General features: G+C 48.3%; 1 protein-coding gene across 1 annotated transcript; it reads right to left on the reverse strand.

Annotated features, from left to right (window-relative positions):
• Positions 1–9,899: 9,899 nt before the first annotated feature.
• Positions 9,900–15,886, reverse strand: LOC119942463 (protein mago nashi homolog). The gene is made up of 5 exons (XM_038763293.1): positions 15,706–15,886; positions 13,663–13,721; positions 13,053–13,163; positions 11,306–11,388; positions 9,900–10,066 (listed from the first exon to the last, which is right to left on the reverse strand). Exons 1-5 carry the CDS (start codon positions 15,791–15,793, stop codon positions 9,967–9,969), a joined length of 441 nt encoding a protein of 146 aa, XP_038619221.1. The 5' UTR covers positions 15,794–15,886; the 3' UTR covers positions 9,900–9,966.
• Positions 15,887–16,662: the final 776 nt, after the last annotated feature.

Consider the following 16,662-nt stretch of genomic DNA (forward strand, 5'->3'; position numbering starts at 1 on the left):
ATACCACCCCTTGCCTTACCAGGTCATTAATGACCTCTTGGATCCCTACAGCAGCCTCTGGCCGTGCTCTATATTGCTGGGTGAGGACAGGCTGCTGTGGGTGGGGGGGGTGGGGGCGGGCGCGGGGCAGTAAGTACGGGGGCTTATACTTAAGAAGGAAAGGGGTTAGCACAAAAAAATCAGATTTGGGTATCATCCACCTAGAGATGGTGGTTGAAGCCATGGGACTAAATGAGTTCTCCAAGGGAGCGGGTGCAGATGGGGTTAGAAGAGGACCCAGAACAGAACCTGGAGGGACCCCCACAGTTAGGGGGTGGGAAGCAGAGGAGGAGCCTGCAAAAGAGACTGGGGATGAGCAGCCAGAGAAGAAGAGAACCAGGAGAGGACAGTGTCAAGGTTGGGTAATGTTTCCAGTAGAAGGGGATGGTCAGCAACGTTGAAGGTCGAGGAGAATTAGGGTGGAGTAGAGGCCAGTGGATATGGTGAGCATGAGATTCATTCATTCAATCGTATGTATTAAGTGCTTAGAATCTACAGAGCACTGTACTAACCCTTTGGGAGAGAACAATACAGCAGTAAACACCCCCTCCCTGCCCATTACAAACTTACAGTCTAGAGGGCTTGTTGGTGATTGTTGAGAGGTCAGTAATGACCCCATTACCTTTGGGGCTACAGTGTTCAGGCTCCGTTAATCGATGCTGAACCTACATTTACCACTGGGTTTCTTTACTGGCCATACAGGGCTGTTGAATGGGGAGTGAGTACTTTATACCACCCCTTGCCTTTCCAGGTCATTAATGACCTCTTGGATTCCTACAGCAGCCTCCGGCCGTGCTCTATATTGCTGGGTGAGGACAGGCTGCTGTGTGTGTGTGTGGGGGTGTGGGGCAGTAAATACAGGGGCTTATACTTAAGAAGGAAAGGGAATCTATAAGAAGGAAAGGGGTTAGCACAGAAAATTCAGATTTGGGTATCATCCACCTAAGAGATGGTGGTTGAAGCCATGGGACTAAATGAGTTCTCCAAGGGAGCGGGTGCAGATGGTGGTTAGAAGGGGACCCTGAACTGAACCTGGAGGGACCCCCACAGTTATGGGGTGGGAAGCAGAGGAGGAGCCTGCAAAAGAGACTGGGGATGAGCAGCCAGAGAAGAAGAGAACCAGGAGAGGACAGTGTCGAGGTTTAATAATGTTTCCAGTAGAAGGGGATGGTCGACAGCATTGAAGGTCGAGGAGAATTAGGATGGAGTAGAGGCCATTGGATATGGTGAGCATGAGATTCATTCATTCAATCATATGTATTAAGTGCTTACAATGTGCAGAGCACTGTACTAACCCTTTGGGAGAGGACAGTATAGCAATAAACACCCCCTCCCTGCCCATTGCAAACTTATAGTCTAGAGGGCTTGTTGGTGATTGTTGAGAGGTCGGTAATGACCCCATTACCTTTGGGGCTACAGTGTTTAGGCTCCATTAATCGATGGTGAACCTACATTTGCCACTGGATTTCTTTACCGGCCATACAGGGCTGTTGAATGGGGAGTGAGTACTTTATACCACCCCTTGCCTTACCAGGTCATTAATGACCTCTTGGATTCTTACAGCAGACTCCAGCCATACTCTATATTGCTGGGTGAGGACAGGCTGCTGTTGGAGGGGCAGGGGAAGCAAATGCAGGGGCTTATACTTAAGAAGGAAAGGGAATATTTAAGAAGGATAGGGGTTAGCACAGAAAATTCAGATTTGGGTATCATCTGCCTAGAGATGGTGGTTGAAACCATGTGACCAAATGAGTTCTCCAAGGGAGTGGGTGCAGATGGAGGTTAGAAGGGGACCCAGAACTGAACCTGGAGGGACCCCCACAGTTAGGGGGTGGGAAGCAGAGGAGGAGCCTGCAAAAGAGACAGGGGATGAGCAACCAGAGAAGAAGAGAACCAGGATAGGACAGTGTCGAGGTTGGATATTGTTTCCAGTAGAAGGGGATGGTCGACAACGTAGAAGATTGAGGAGAATTAGGATGGAGTGGAGGCCATTGGATATGGTGAGCATGAGATTCATTCATTCAATCATATGTATTAAGTGCTTAGAATGTGCAGGGCACTATACTAACCCTTTGGGAGAGAACAGTACAGCAGTAAACACCCCCTCCCTGCCCATTACAAACTTACAGTCTAGAGGGCTTGTTGATTGTTGAGAGGTCATTAATGACCCCATTACTTTTGGGGCTACAGTGTTTAGGCTCCGTTAATCGATGGTGAACCTACATTTGCCACTGGGTTTCTTTACTGGCCATACAGGGCTGTTGACTGGGGAATGAGTACTTTATACCACCCCTTGCCTTACCAGGTCACTAATGACGTCTTGGATTCCTGCAGCAGCCTCCAGCCATGCTCTGTATTGCTGGGTGAGGACAGGCTGCTGTTGGGGTGGCGGGGGGCAGCAAATACAGGGGCTTATACTTGAGAAGGAAAGGGAATATTTAAGAAGGAAAGGGGTTAACAGAAAATTCAGATTTGGTTATCATCTACGTAGAGATGGTGGTTGAAGCCATGTGACCAAATGAGTTCTCCAAGGGATCGGGTGCAGATGGTGGTTAGAAGAGGACCCAGAACTGAACCTGGAGGGACCCCCACAGGTAGGGGGTGGGAAGCAGTGTAGGAGCCTGCAAAGGAGACTGGGGATGAGCAGCCAGAGAAAAAGAGAACCAGGAGAGGACAGTGTCGAGGTTGGATAATGTTTCTAGTGGAAGGGGATGGTCGACAACATTGAAGGTTGAGGAGAATTAGGCCATTGGATATGGTGAGAATGGGATTCAATCAAGCACTGTGTTTGATGTATGGGTGTCCCGCCAATTCCATTTCAGAGGTCAGGTCACCCAGTAAGGGAACTGACCCCATTACCTATGGGACTACAGATTTTAGGCTCCGGTAATCGATGGTGAACCTGCATTTGCCATTGGATTTCTTTTCTGGCCATAGAGGGCCGTTGAAAGGGGAGTGGGTGCATTATCCCAGGCGGGATAGGATGAGTGATTGTATTAACGTGGTAGCCCTCTGGATGGAGAGGAAAGGACGGATTTTAGCGGTGTTGTGAAGGTGGGACTGACAGGGTTTAGTGATGGATTGAATATGTGGGTTGAACAAGAGAGATGAGTTGAAGATAATGCTAGGTTATGGGCTTGCGACAGGAAGGATGGTGGTGCCATCTGCAGTAAATGTAAAGTCAGTGGGAGGACAAGAGTTTAGGTAGGAAGGTAAGGAGTTCTGTCCTGGACATGTTAAGCTTTGGGTGATGGGAGGACATCCAAAGTGGAGCTGTCTAGAAGGCAGAAAGAATTGAAAGACTGGAGAGAGGGAGAGAGATCGGGGTTGGAGATGAAGATTTGAGTATCATCCACCTAGTGATGATGGTGGTTGAAGTCATGGGAGCGATTGAGTTCTCCAAGGGACCGGGTGCAGGTGGAGAATAGAAGGGGAATCAGAACTGAACCTTGAGGGACCCCCCACAGTTATGGGGTGGGAGGCAGAGGGAGGGAGGTGCCTGCGGAGACGGCAGTTTGGGAAGGAAAAAGAGTGGGAAGTGTTTTGATAAGGTGTGAAGTAATGGGGTTGATGAGCAGGGGAAGATGGACCTTTATATAAGTAAATAAAATTACATTTATTTATATAAAGCCAGCGGTGAAAGGAGTTGTCTCAAACAGCCGGCAAGGGCGAAGGGCATGGGTGTCAGTAAGACTCGTGGTTGAGTTGGGGGCGGAGGGCACGTCCCCGGAACCATCTTTGGGGTTTGCTCAGGATCTGGCCCTCTCTTGATGGATGGGCCTAGGTCTATAGAGTCAGGAGTTTTGTTCCTACCTGTTCCTCCTTTAGTTCCTGATTGGTGGTGCAGTGTTTGACCACATCCACTTGAGAGGTCAGGTCACCCAGTAAGGGAACTGACCCCATTACCTCTGGGGCCACAGTGTTTAGGCTCCGTTAATCGATGGTGAACCTACATTTGCCACTGGGTTTGTTTACTGGGCATACAGGGCTGATGAATGGGGTGTGCTTTACCAGGTCATTAATGACCTCTTGGATCCCTACAGCCGCCTCCGGCCATGCTCTGTATTACCGGGTGAGGACAGGCTGCTGTCGGGGGGAGGGGCAGCAAATACAGGGGGGGTTATACTTAAGAAGGAAAGGGATTAGGACAGAAAATTCAGATCTGGGTATCATCCACCCAGAGGTGGTGGTTGAAGCCCTGGGAGCAAATGAGTTCTCCAAGGGAGCGGGTGCAGATGGAGGATAGAAGGGGACCCAGAACTGAACCTTGAGGGATTTAGTGATGGATTGAATATGTGGGTTGAACAAGAGAGATGAGTTGAAGATAATGTTAGGTTATGGGCTTGCGACAGGAAGGATGGTGGTGCCGTCTGCTGTGAACGTAAAGTCAGTGGGAGGACAAGAGGTTAGGAAGATAAGGAGTTCTGTTCTGGACATGTTAAGCTTCAGGTGATGGGAGGACACCCAAGTGGAGCAGTCTAGAAGGCAGCAAGAATTGAAAGACTGGAGAGAGGGAGAGAGGTCAGGGTTGGAGATGAAGATTTGGGGAATCATCCACCTTGTGATTGTGGTGGTTGAAGCCATGGGAGTGAATGAGTTCTCCAAGGGAGTGGGTGCAGATGGAGGATAGAAAGGGACTCAGAACCGAACCTTGAGGGATCCCTACAGTTAGGGGGTGGGTGGCGGAGGAGGACACTGCAAAAGAGACTGGGGATGAGCAGCCAGAGAAGAAGAGAACCAGGAGAGGACAATGTCGAGGTTGGATAATATTTCCAGGAGAAGGAATATCTAGATGGAGAGGAAAGGACGGATTTTAGCGATGTTGTGCAAGTGGGACCGACAGGATTTAGCGATAGATTATGTGGGTTGAACAAGAGAGATGAGTTGAAGATAATGTTAGGTTATGGGCTTGCAACAGGAAGGGTGGTGGTGCCATCTTCAGTAAATGTAAAGTCAGTGGGAGGACAAGAGTTTAGGTAGGAAGATAAGGAGTTCTGTCCTGGACATGTTAAGCTTCAGGTGATGGGAGGACATCCAAGTGGAGCTGTCTAGAAGGCAGCAAGATTGGCAGAGGGAGGGCATTCCAGGCCAGGGGGGATGACGTGTGAGGGGGGTGGATGGCACGGCAGGTGAGAACAAGGCACAGTGAGGAGATGAGTAGCAGAGGAGCGGAGCGTGCGGGCTGGGCTGGAGAAGGAGAGAAGGGAGGTGAGGTAGGGGGCGAGGTGGTGGACAGCCTTGAAGCCGAGGGTGAGGAGTTTTTGCCTGATGCGTAGGTTGATTGGTAGCCACAGGAGATTTTTGAGGAGTGGAGTAACATGCCCAGAGCGTTTCTGTACAAAGATGATCCGGGCAGCGGCGTGAAGTATGGATTGAAGTGGGAAGAGATAGGAGGATGGGTGATTGGAGAGGAAGCTGATGCAGTAATCCAGTCGGGATAGGATGAGAGAGTGAACGAGCAGGGTAGCGGTTTGGATGGAGAGGAAAGGGCGGATCTTGGCAATGTTGCGAAGGTGAGATCAGCAGGTTTTGGTGACGGATTGGATGTGAGGGGTGACGAGAGAGGAGTCGAGGATGACACCAAGGTTGCGGGCTTGTGAGACGGCAAGGGTGGTAGTGCCATCAACAGTGATGGGAAAGTCAGGGAGAAGGCAGGGTTTGGGAGGGAAGATAAGGAGTTCAGTCTTGGACATGTTGAGTTTTAGGTCTTGGGCAGACATCCAGATGGAGATGTCCTGAAGGCAGGAAGAGATGCGAGCCTGGAGGGAGGGGGAGAGAGCAGGGGCAGAGATGTAGATTTGGGTGTCGTCAGCGTAGAGATGATAGTTGAAGCCGTGGGAGTGAATTAGTTCACTAAGAGGGTGAGTGTAGATAGAGAACAGAAGGGGACCGAGAACTGACCCTTGAGGAACCCTTGCAGTAAGGGGGTGGGAGGGGGAGGAGGAGCCCGCAAAAGAGACTGAGAATGAACGACCGGAGAGATGAGGAGAACCAGGAGAGGACGGAGTCTGTGAAGCCAAGGTTGGATAGCGTGTTGAAGAGAAGGGGGTGGTCCACAGTGTCAAAGGCAGCTGAGAGGTCGAGGAGGATTAGGATATGAGCCGTTGGATTTGGCAAGCAGGAGGCCATTGGTGACCTTTGAGAGGGCAGTTTCTGTGGAATGTAGGGGATGGAAGCCAGGTTGGAGGGGGTCGAGGAGAGAGTTGGCGTTGAGGAATTCGAGGCAGCGTGTGTAGATGACTCGTTCAAGGAGTTTGGAAAGGAATGGTAGGAGGGAGATGGGGCGATAACTAGAAGGTGAGGTGGGGTCAAGAGAGGGTTTTTTTAGGATGGGAGAGACGTGGGCATGTGTGAAAGCAGAGGGGAAGGAACCAGTAGAGAGTGAGCGGTTGAAGATGAATGAATGAATTCACCAAAGGAGTGAGTATAGGTGGAGAATAGTAGGGGACCAAGAACTACTCTTGAGGAGCCCCCACAGTTTAGGGGATGGTGCGGGAGGGCAGGGAGGAGCCTGTGAAGGAGTCTGAGAATGAACGGCTAGAGAGATGAGAACCAGGAGAGGATGGAGTCAGTGAAGTCAAGATCGGATAGCGTGTTGAAGAGAAAGGGGAGGGATGGTTGACGGCTTCAAAGGACGGAAGCTCAATTGGAGGGGGTCCTGGAGAGAGTTGGAGGAGAGGAATTTGAGGCAGTGAGTTTAGATGACTCGCTTTAGTAGTTAGGAAAGGAAGGGTAGGAGGGAGATGGGGCTGTTGGGGTCAAATGAGGGTTTTTTAGGATGGGGGGAAAGTAGGCATGTTTGAAGGTAGAGGGTAAGAAGCCATTGGAGAGTGAGTGGTTGAAGATGGAAGTTGAGGGGAGACGGGAAGGAGTGAGAGTTATAAGGTGGGAGGGAATGGGGTCTGAAGCACAGACAGGTGGAAGGGGTGGCACTTGAGGGAGATCTCTGAAGATACTGCTGGGAAGGATGGAAAAGTAGAAGAGGGGGTTGAGAGCAGCAGGGATGGAGGAGCTCAGACCTGATGGCGTTAATTTTCCTAATGAATTAGGTGGCCTGATGGTTGGGGGTGAGGGATGGGGTCGGGGGGAAGGAACGGGGCTGTCCAAAGGTGAACTGGGGTGCTGAGCACCTCAAGATGAAATGCTAGCTCTGACTGCCCGAGCCAGCAAGGCGAAACTTGGAAATATGCGTGGGATGCTGCCCCCATAACCCAAACCACTAGATTGACAGTCCAAACTTGTGGGGCTGCAAGGCTAGGAGGCTGAGCCACAGGTGTGGAACACAGAAATGGATTCTCACCACGCCAGCTTCCAAAGAACCCACTCCCGCGTGACAGGTCACAAATGGTGAGGAAGATGGGTGACAGAGAGCCCAGGAGGCTTTTTCGAAAAAGGAAGGTGAGAAAGGGGTCAAAATGGTTAATGAAGTTGGAGGTGGGACCAGGGGGGACGTAGATGACGGCTACAAGAATCTGGAGGGGGTGGTAGAGGCAGATGATATGGGCTTTAAAGGAGGGGAAAGAAAGGGAAGTGGAGTGCGGGGGGGAGGCTGGAGAGATGGTAGTTAAGTGACCAGTCTGCTGAACTGCCATTTGCCCGGGGTGGGAAAGGCCCGGGGCCAGAGGACAACTTGGAGCGCTGCTAGGAAGGACACCCAACTGAGCCTTGCTGCTGGCCGGTAAAGGGCGAGTGATCTAGGGATGAGTGGCCATGTGGCTGGAACTAAAGGAGCTGGATGGGATGCCCACCCAATATCCTGAGGGTGCGGACCCCTGGGGCCACATCAATGGCTCTGCCCTCCAGAGTAAGGAGGCTAGAAGGGAGATCTGGTGGGCCCCCGACAGCGGACACCTGGCCACAGTCCTGGCGCTCCCCCCCCAATATAACCTAGTGAATGACTGCCAGGACATCTCCTTCCTGATGAAGAAAAGTTATAAAGATGGAAAAGAGTGAAAGGCTCAAGGAAACAGCGTGGAAGTCCCCAAAGTTTATCTCTAAAGAGATAATGGAGTGAATATAAATGAGAAGGAATCCCTATGTCTCAGGAAGGAATAAGAATGTTGAAGATTTAGGTATTTGTTGGGGGGGGGGGGGGGATGGAAATTGACATCTCATTTGATGGGGGGGATTTGGCTCTACTCGTGGGTCTGTGTGAGTGTGTCAAGGATTTTATGTTTGAATGAATTGGCCAGTGTTGTCAAAATGTGTGTTGTGCAGTGTGAGGAGAAATTAACTGAATTTGTGTGGCTCCACAGGTTGTCATTTCTTTTGTCTGGTGTTTTTTATCCTTTTCCCTTCCCTCAGCTATTCTTGGAAGTTGCAGAAAACTGCAACTGAGGCATGGGGGTAAGAAATCTAACCAACTTTCCTCAGGGCCTTATTGGAATAAGAAAAGCCTCTGAGGGGCTGGAGCAGTCAGTTTAGAAGATTCAAAAGAAATTTGAGGAAAGGCCTTCTAGCAAAGGGTTACTCAAGTAAATGGTTGCCTTCCTCAAGCAAATTTAAGTGTGAAACTGCAAAGGAGGCGATTGGGTGAGAATTTGAAATTGCTTTCCTGGCTAGAAATGCCTGTAGGAGTGATGATTTAATCACTATTAATCACTATTTCTGAAATTCTACTGCATTAGATTTTGCTAAATTGGTAAAAGGCAAGTACAAACTGTCATTTTGGTATATCTAGCCAGTATAAACATGATGGCTTAAATAAGGAAACTTGCCTTGATATGTTTACTGTGGAATTAACCAAGTTATATGGTGCAAATGTATAGAAGACATGTTCACATGTGTAATTTTTGATAAACTAGAATGTTAAAATTTGGTGTAAAGGAATATTGTTGGGGTAAAGGTTGGATTCGAAAGGAAATTTGGAATGATAATTGAATCTGGAGTTTTCCTAAGAGTTAACTTTAATAGGACTAAGCTGAGAAATTTTGTCAGCCATTAATCTTGAGTTTGAGGTGACGGCTGCACACAAAGTAAGGGTTTAATTGTTGAGTATTACAAATTGAATGTACTCAAAATGGGGTTTATTTGTTCATTCTTGTTAGGTTGATCTGCATGTTGTCTCTACTATAGTTTGGCTAATGGGGCTAGAAACAGATGAATGTTTGTCCCTCTGTTTCATACATATGTAAAAGGAAAGACCTGGATGTCTACTTTGTCTTTGTGTTTCCTTTTAAGGGACTGGGAAGCTTTATTAGGCATCATATCCCATGGAATTGGAAAGCAGCAGAAGGATGATGATCGGAAATAATTGTTAAATTATGAATATCTAAGAATGAAGAATAATTAATTATTGGGAAAGGCTGTTATTTCAAACAATCATTTGTGTTATGATGCTGCAGATTACTTCCTCACAATTCTGTGGTTAGGATTGTATGTTCGGTTCTTGGAGCAGCTGGTTTCGTGTCCCTTCTGCTCAGAGCACGGGTTGCCTGCTCTGCCTGCATAAAGGGAAGAGGCGTGGGATGGGTGAGTGTCTTGCTGAATGCTTGTGGGGCTGGAAGGGCGCTTCACCATGAGTGTGTAATGCAGGTGGGAAGTGCTCATAGGCGGTATCTATCTGCCTCACCACAGGCATGTACACCACCACATGTATATTCCTTCCAAAAGGGAAGTTCAGTTCACCACATCTAAAATAATTAAATAATTCAGTTCACCTCATGGAATAAAATTTGTATGAAAACTCAGACTTTCTGTCCCCGATCTATCTCTCTTGCTGTGCCGATTCCCAAAAGAACCCACCCCAGGTGACAGAGACAAACCTGGAGAGAGGGCAGGGGAGGAGATGTAGATTGGGGTATCATCTGCATAGAGATGGTAGTTGAAGCCGGGGGAGCAAATGAGTTCTCCAACAAGTACAGAGTGGTAAAAAAAAGTTCTTGATAAACATAAAAGCCCCCCACACCCAGTTTCAAAGCCAACAGTCTAAATGGGCTTGATCTTGAAGTGTAATCCAATGAGACTGAACACCAAACACTTGAGGTCTTGAACCAGGTAGTAGAATACCCGTAAGCCTTCGGGATCCCTAGAGCAGGAGAGAACAATTAATGTTTAGTTCCTGTAACGAAAAATAATCTAAACAATTCCGCAAGAAGAAAAAACAGAAACAAGCTACCTAAGGTTTACAAAAGAAAGAAATAAAGGCACACACACCCCATTCTCCACCCGCCCCCAGTGAAAACATTTTCAAACTTCTGCAGGAGTAAATGTCAAATGCTTCTTCAAAATCTGGACAAATAATAATGATGGCATTTATTAAGCACTTACTATGTGCAAAGCACTGTTCTAAGTGCTGTGGAGGTTACACGGTGTTCAGGTTGTCCCACGAGGGGCTCACAGTCTTCAACCCCATTTTACAGATGAGGTAACTGAGGCCCAGAGAAGTTAAGTGACTTGGCCAAAATCACAAGGGCAAACCTCACCGCTAACTCATTTCCGCTTTAAAACGTCTAATTTTCCTCCATCATAGTTGATCTCACTACAGTATGAATTCATGCACAGCACAATGGTTTACCTTTGAATTTTACTAAATTAATCTATTTCACTGGGTGGTAAGGTGTTCAGAAGCAATATTTTTAATCCCTATTTGACTTATAAGACCTTATTTGACTTATAAGAATAATAACATTCTCCAACTAGACCCTTGTCATTCTTTTTGGATTTGGAAATGTTCCAATCCTTTCACGTTTCCAGCTCCAAGTACGTGTATTTTCCTGGGGGTGCCTCTACTAAAATTTGCCCCACAAAAAATATCCTCTCTAAACCCCAGACCTCATAGAGATTTAACTGGCAGGTGAATGAATACCTGGACAAAAATGAGGATTTTAAAAATTCCACTCTAAGATTCCTGGCATACATTTGCAGATGAGCTACAGTCTTTGCCTGAATGGTTCTGAAAGTGGGGAAGGGGGCTTGTTGCTGGCCTGGCACCCTGCTAGTCTGTCATCGTCACTGCCTCCTTTCCCAAAACAACAGCAAGGTCTCCCTGAGGTAATGGGATCGATCAGCCATTTATCTCCATATTTAAGTATTTCCCTGACCTCCCCTTTGTCCCACTAATGCCCTCCCTCCTTCCCGAAATTGGTGGGGCTCCAGCTGACATCACCAGGTGAGTCTGTCCCCTCATCTGGTGATCTACCTGGTGATGTCAGTTGCGCCTCTTAAGGCAAAGTACACACCCCGTGTGCCCTGGGCAGACTGCCACTGAATTGTCCCGCAAACACCTCACACAAACACCCACGTGAGCAAGGCTCGATAGACTTACTTGGACTGATTCACATCAATAAGGGAGCCGATTTTAGACGTGGTGAAGGAAATGTGTTCGTCGCCGATGACAATCTCTAGTTCCTAGATACGTTTTAAAAATGATTGAAATGAAACACGAATTAGTCTAAACAGGTCGCCTTACTGAGCCCGCCTCATTTCCTTCCCTGAAGGTGTTGGAAGCACCCCTGCTGCCTCTGGCCCGAGACCCTCTCTTGCTTCTTCCCATGGGCGCCACTCAACCCTTCTCAGCTGCTCGTGGCCAAAAAGAACAGCTCAAATGACTACCTTACAGTCTATTCCAAACTGCTTTCAATCAATCAATCAATCAATCGTATTTATTGAGCGCTTACTGTGTGCAAAGCACTGTACTAAGCACTTGGGAAGTACAAGGTGGCAACATATAGAGACAGTCCCTACCCAACAGTGGGCTCACAGTCTAAAATACATTTTACCATTATGATAAGAAAAAACCTGTTTACATAATCAGTGGCTCACCTCCAAGAGGGAATAGAAGCCTGAAGTGGCAAGGAGCGGCTCGGCCATATTTTGGGAATGTTTTACGATTCAGAGAAAGTCCCTGGGAGTAGCTGGTATAAAATGAGAAACAGCATGGCCTAGTGGAAAGAGCCCAGGCCTGGGAATCAAGGGACCTTGGTTCTAATCTCAGTTCTGCCAGTTGCTTATTGCATGACCTTGGGCGAATCACTTAACTTCTCGGTGCCTCAGTTCTGTTCTTCCTCCTACTTAGACTGTGAGCCACATGTGGGGCAAGGACTTTGTCCAACCTAATTAACTTGTATCTACCTCAGTGCTTAACGAATACCAAAAACAATTTTTCTAAAAAACAGCAATTCCAGGGAGCCCACTGACTCTGTTGCACTGTACTCTCCCAACCACTTGGTACAGTGCTCTGCACACAGTAAGCGCCCAATAAATACCACTGATAGTTTGGTTGGGAAGGTTGCAGGGGCACAGATTCTGGAGTTCTCTCTCAGGGTTTGAAGGGGACACCAGGGAGAAAAATCCAGAAAGGAAGTGGAGTCCAAGGCCTCTTGCCGCCTTCATTCTTGGAGGGAGAGCAGAGGCTAATGAGTTGGGGATAGTGGGGCGAGAATGCAGGGTCAAGCCCCGTCTGGCCCGAGCATCACACAGAGCCAGCCTGCAGATTCAGTCAACTCGGGTTTCACACCCTGTCCTGCAAAAACGAAACACGGGATAATCTCATCACGGTGTATGAAGACAGGCAGGGATGGGCTGTTCTTTAGCCCAGAGGGTGGCTGGATGAGTTTGAAGAAGGGCCGCCACACATGGTGAAGATTGGGTGGCCACGGTACTGACCGGTAAAAGCGGGAGACATTTGTTGCTTAAGGCGCACTTGTTCCCCTACAGATATTCCGTACTCTTAGATACAGTGATAAACCTGACATGGGCATCTGTCTTCACACACCGTGATGAGATTATCTCGTGCTGTGGGCATGGACTGTGTTGTGTACAACACAATAGACACATTCCCTGTTGCACTGTACTCTTCCCAGCCTTTAGTACAGTGCACACAGTAAGTGCTCAATAAAAATGAATGAATGCTGGGTGCAGGGCTGAATGCCAGAGTACCAACGGAGAAGGAAAAACAAGGAAGGGTCAAGACTTTAGTTACTTCCATTTTAGATTAAAGCAAAGCCGAGACTTTTTCAGGATCCCCTGACAAGTAAGATTCCTCTCGCTTAGAAGAGTTACTCGATACAAACCTGCCGGCCGACTCTGTCCGGGGGAGGCCACAAAGCATCGTCTTCTTTTGTGATCTCGCTGTCGTCGATGATTCTTTTCAGTTCCTCCATCACACTCTTGTGTACATAAGCCTGCAAGCCAGTGAAAATACAGATTTCAGGTAGCCATCTCGGAGGCAAATGCCAAACGCATATATCGGTCTGTCGATTTTCCAATTTCTCTGGAGAAACAAGCCCGAAAGCCACACCCGAGGTCCTGGTTTCAAAGGAAAAGTGGCCTTGGAGAGGCAATGAGCGGTCAAACTAAATACACGGTGAGAATTACGGACATAAAAGGACACTCGGTTACATGACGAAGCCCATGATCCGGGGAGCATATAATGCTGGTGTTTTAAGAAGCAGTGTGGCCTGGTGGCAAGAGCCCGGGCTTGGGATTCAGGAGACGCTAACCACTGTCACTTGTTTCTCCAACTGATGTTAGCGACAGAATTATGAGCAAAATGGACTGATCCGGCAGTAGCACTGCATTACGGCCTCGTGTCCTTGTAAATTACTTCGATAGGTGACGATGCTGGACGGAAACAGGCTAGACGACAGAATATGAAAAGCCGGATTATCTCGAATGTCATACCTCTTTTCTGATCATGACATCATTTTTGTAATTACTGTTGTTGGCGTATCTCAACTTCCCTGTTGGAAGAAAAAAATAAAACATTTTACAATGGGTAAAATTATTCTGGCATTTTTTTCAGAGCATACTATGTGCCAAGCACTGTACCAAGTGCTGGGGGAGTCACAAGATAAGTTTGTAAAGCATGAACACAACTTTCTAGACTGTGAGCCCGTTGCTGGGTCTCTATATTCTGCAGAATTGTGCTTTCCAAGCGCTTAATCCAGTGCTCTGCACACCATAAGCGCTCAGTAAATGCGACTGAATGAACTATTCGGCCCACCCCTTGCCCCACAACATTCACCTACGTTTCCATCTGTAATTTTATTTTAATGTCAATCTTCCCCTCTGGTGTGTAGGCTGTTAGTGGGCAGGAGTTGTCTACTGTCTAAAAAGCAGTGTGGCTTACTGGCAAAAGCCCAGGCTTGAGAGTCAGAGGTCATGGGTTCTAATCCCAGCTCCGTCACTTGTCAGCTGTGTGACCCTGGGCAAGTCACTTAACTTTCTCTGTGCCTCAGTTCCCTCATCTGTAAAATGGGGATGAAGATTGTGAAACCCGATGACCTCGTATCTACCCCAGTGCTTAGAACAGTGCTAATAAGCGCTTAACAAATACCATCAAAATGGGGATGGAGACTGTGGGCCCCACGTGGGACAACCTGATCACCTTGGATCCTCCCCAGCGCTTAGAACAGTGCTTGGCACATAGTAAGCAGTTATCAAATACCATCATCATTATTATGATTCTCTGGGCCTTGGTTATCTCATCTGCAAAATAGGGATGGAGACTGTGGGCCCCACGTGCGACAACCTGATCACCATATATCTTCCCCAGAGCTTAGAACGATACTTGGCACATAGTAAGCGCTTATCAAATGTCACCATAATTATTACGAGTCTCTGGGCCTCAGTTATCTCATCTGCAAAATGGGGATGGAGACTGGACCCCACGTGGGACAACCTGATCACCTTGTATCCTCCCCAGCGCTTAGAACGGTGCTTGGCACATAGTAAGTGCTTAACAAATGCCATCATCATTATTATGATTCTCTGGGCCTCAGTTATCTCATCTGCAAAATGGGGATGGAGACTGTGGGCCCCACGTGGGACAACCTGATCACCTTGTACCTTCCCCAGTGCTTAGAACAGTGCTTGGCACATAGTAAGTGCTTAACAAATGCCATCATCATTATTATGATTCTCTGGGCCTGTTATCTCATCTGCAAAATGGGGATGGAGACTGTGGGCCCCACGTGGGACAACCTGATCACCTTGTATCTTCCCCAGCGCTTAGAACAGTGCTTGGCGCATAGTAAGCGCTTATCAAGTACCATCATCATTATTATGATTCCCTGGGCCTCAGTTATCTCATCTGCAAAATGGGGTGGAGACTGTGGGCCCCACGTGGGACAACCTGATCACCTTGTATCCTCCCCAGCGCTTAGAACAGTGCTTGGCACCTAGTAAGTGCTTAACAAACGCCATCATCATTATTATGACCCGATCGCCTTGTATCCTCCCCAGCGCTTACAAAGGTGCATGGCACCTAGTAAGCGCTTAACAACTACCAGCATCATCATCATCATCATCAATCGTATTTACTGAGCGCTTACTATGTGCACAGCACTGTGCTAAGCGCTTGGGAAGTACAAATTGGCAACATCTAGAGACAGTCCCTACCCAACAGTGGGCTCCCAGTCTAAAACGGGGAGACAGAGAACAAAACCAAACATGCTAACAAAATAAAATAAATAGAATAGGTATGTACAAGTAGAATAGAGTAATAAATATGTGCAAACATATATACAGGATATATATATATGAATATGCAGCATTATGATGATGATTATTATGAATTGGGCGCTTATTGCGTGCAGAGCAGCGTGTAAGGCGGTTGGCAGAGCCCGGGGCCGCCCACGTGGCCTGCCGCCCCAAACCGGAACCGGAAGTGGGCCGAAGCGGGGGGGGGGGGCTCTCGACCCCTCCTCCCTTGGCGCCGCTCACCGTCCGGCCGGAACTCGAATTCCAGGAACTCGTGCCCAAACTTGCCCTTGTGTCCCACGTAGTAGCGCAGGTAGAAGTCGCTCGCCATGCCGGACCCCGGGAACAAACCGGGCTGACGGACGGACGGACGGACGGACCCCCGCCTCACCGCAACGCCCGCCCACCTGCCTGACGGACGGACGGCCTCCCGGCACCAGGGCGCCTGCGCGCCGTGACGTCACGTCCCCCGGCGCTCGCGACTCCCCCTATAGGCGGCAGGGCGAAGGGACGCTCCGATTGGTCGAAGGGAGCGGGCGCGCTCCTCTCCGTGCGCCTGCGCTGCAGGAGGGCGGGGACGCGGTAGTGCGCGTGCGCGCGCGGGAGCAAGGCGGGCTCAGGGAGCGCGGTTCTATCAATCAATCAATCGTATTTATTGAGCGCTTACTATGTGCAGAGCACTGTACTAAGCGCTTGGGAAGTACAAATTGGCAACATATAGAGACAGTGGGCTCACGAAGCAGGGCTGGCTTTGTCCTCTCCCCAGCGCCCAGCACAATAATAATAATAATACTAATCATGGTATTTAAGTGCTTATTATGTGCCAAGCACTGTTGTAAGCAATGGGGTAGGTATAGGGTAATAGTAATTCCCCCCATCTTACCTCCTTCCCTTCCCCATCACCTGTATATATGTTTGTACATATTTATTACTCTGTTTATTTTACTTGTACATATCTATTCTATTTATTTTATTTTGTTAGCATGTTTGGTTTTGTTCTCTGTCTCCCCCTTCTAGACTGTGAGCCCACTGTTGGGTAGGGATTGTCTCTATATCATCATCAATCGTATTTATTGAGCACTTACTGTGTGCAGAGCACTGTACTAAGCGCTTGGGAAGTACAAGTTGGCAACATATAGAGACAACTTGGACTTCCCAAGCGCTTAGTACAGTGCTCTGCACACAGTAAGCGCTCAATAA

Source organism: Tachyglossus aculeatus, chromosome 21 (assembly GCF_015852505.1).
Source record: "Tachyglossus aculeatus isolate mTacAcu1 chromosome 21, mTacAcu1.pri, whole genome shotgun sequence".
NCBI classification, from domain to species: domain Eukaryota; kingdom Metazoa; phylum Chordata; class Mammalia; order Monotremata; family Tachyglossidae; genus Tachyglossus; species Tachyglossus aculeatus.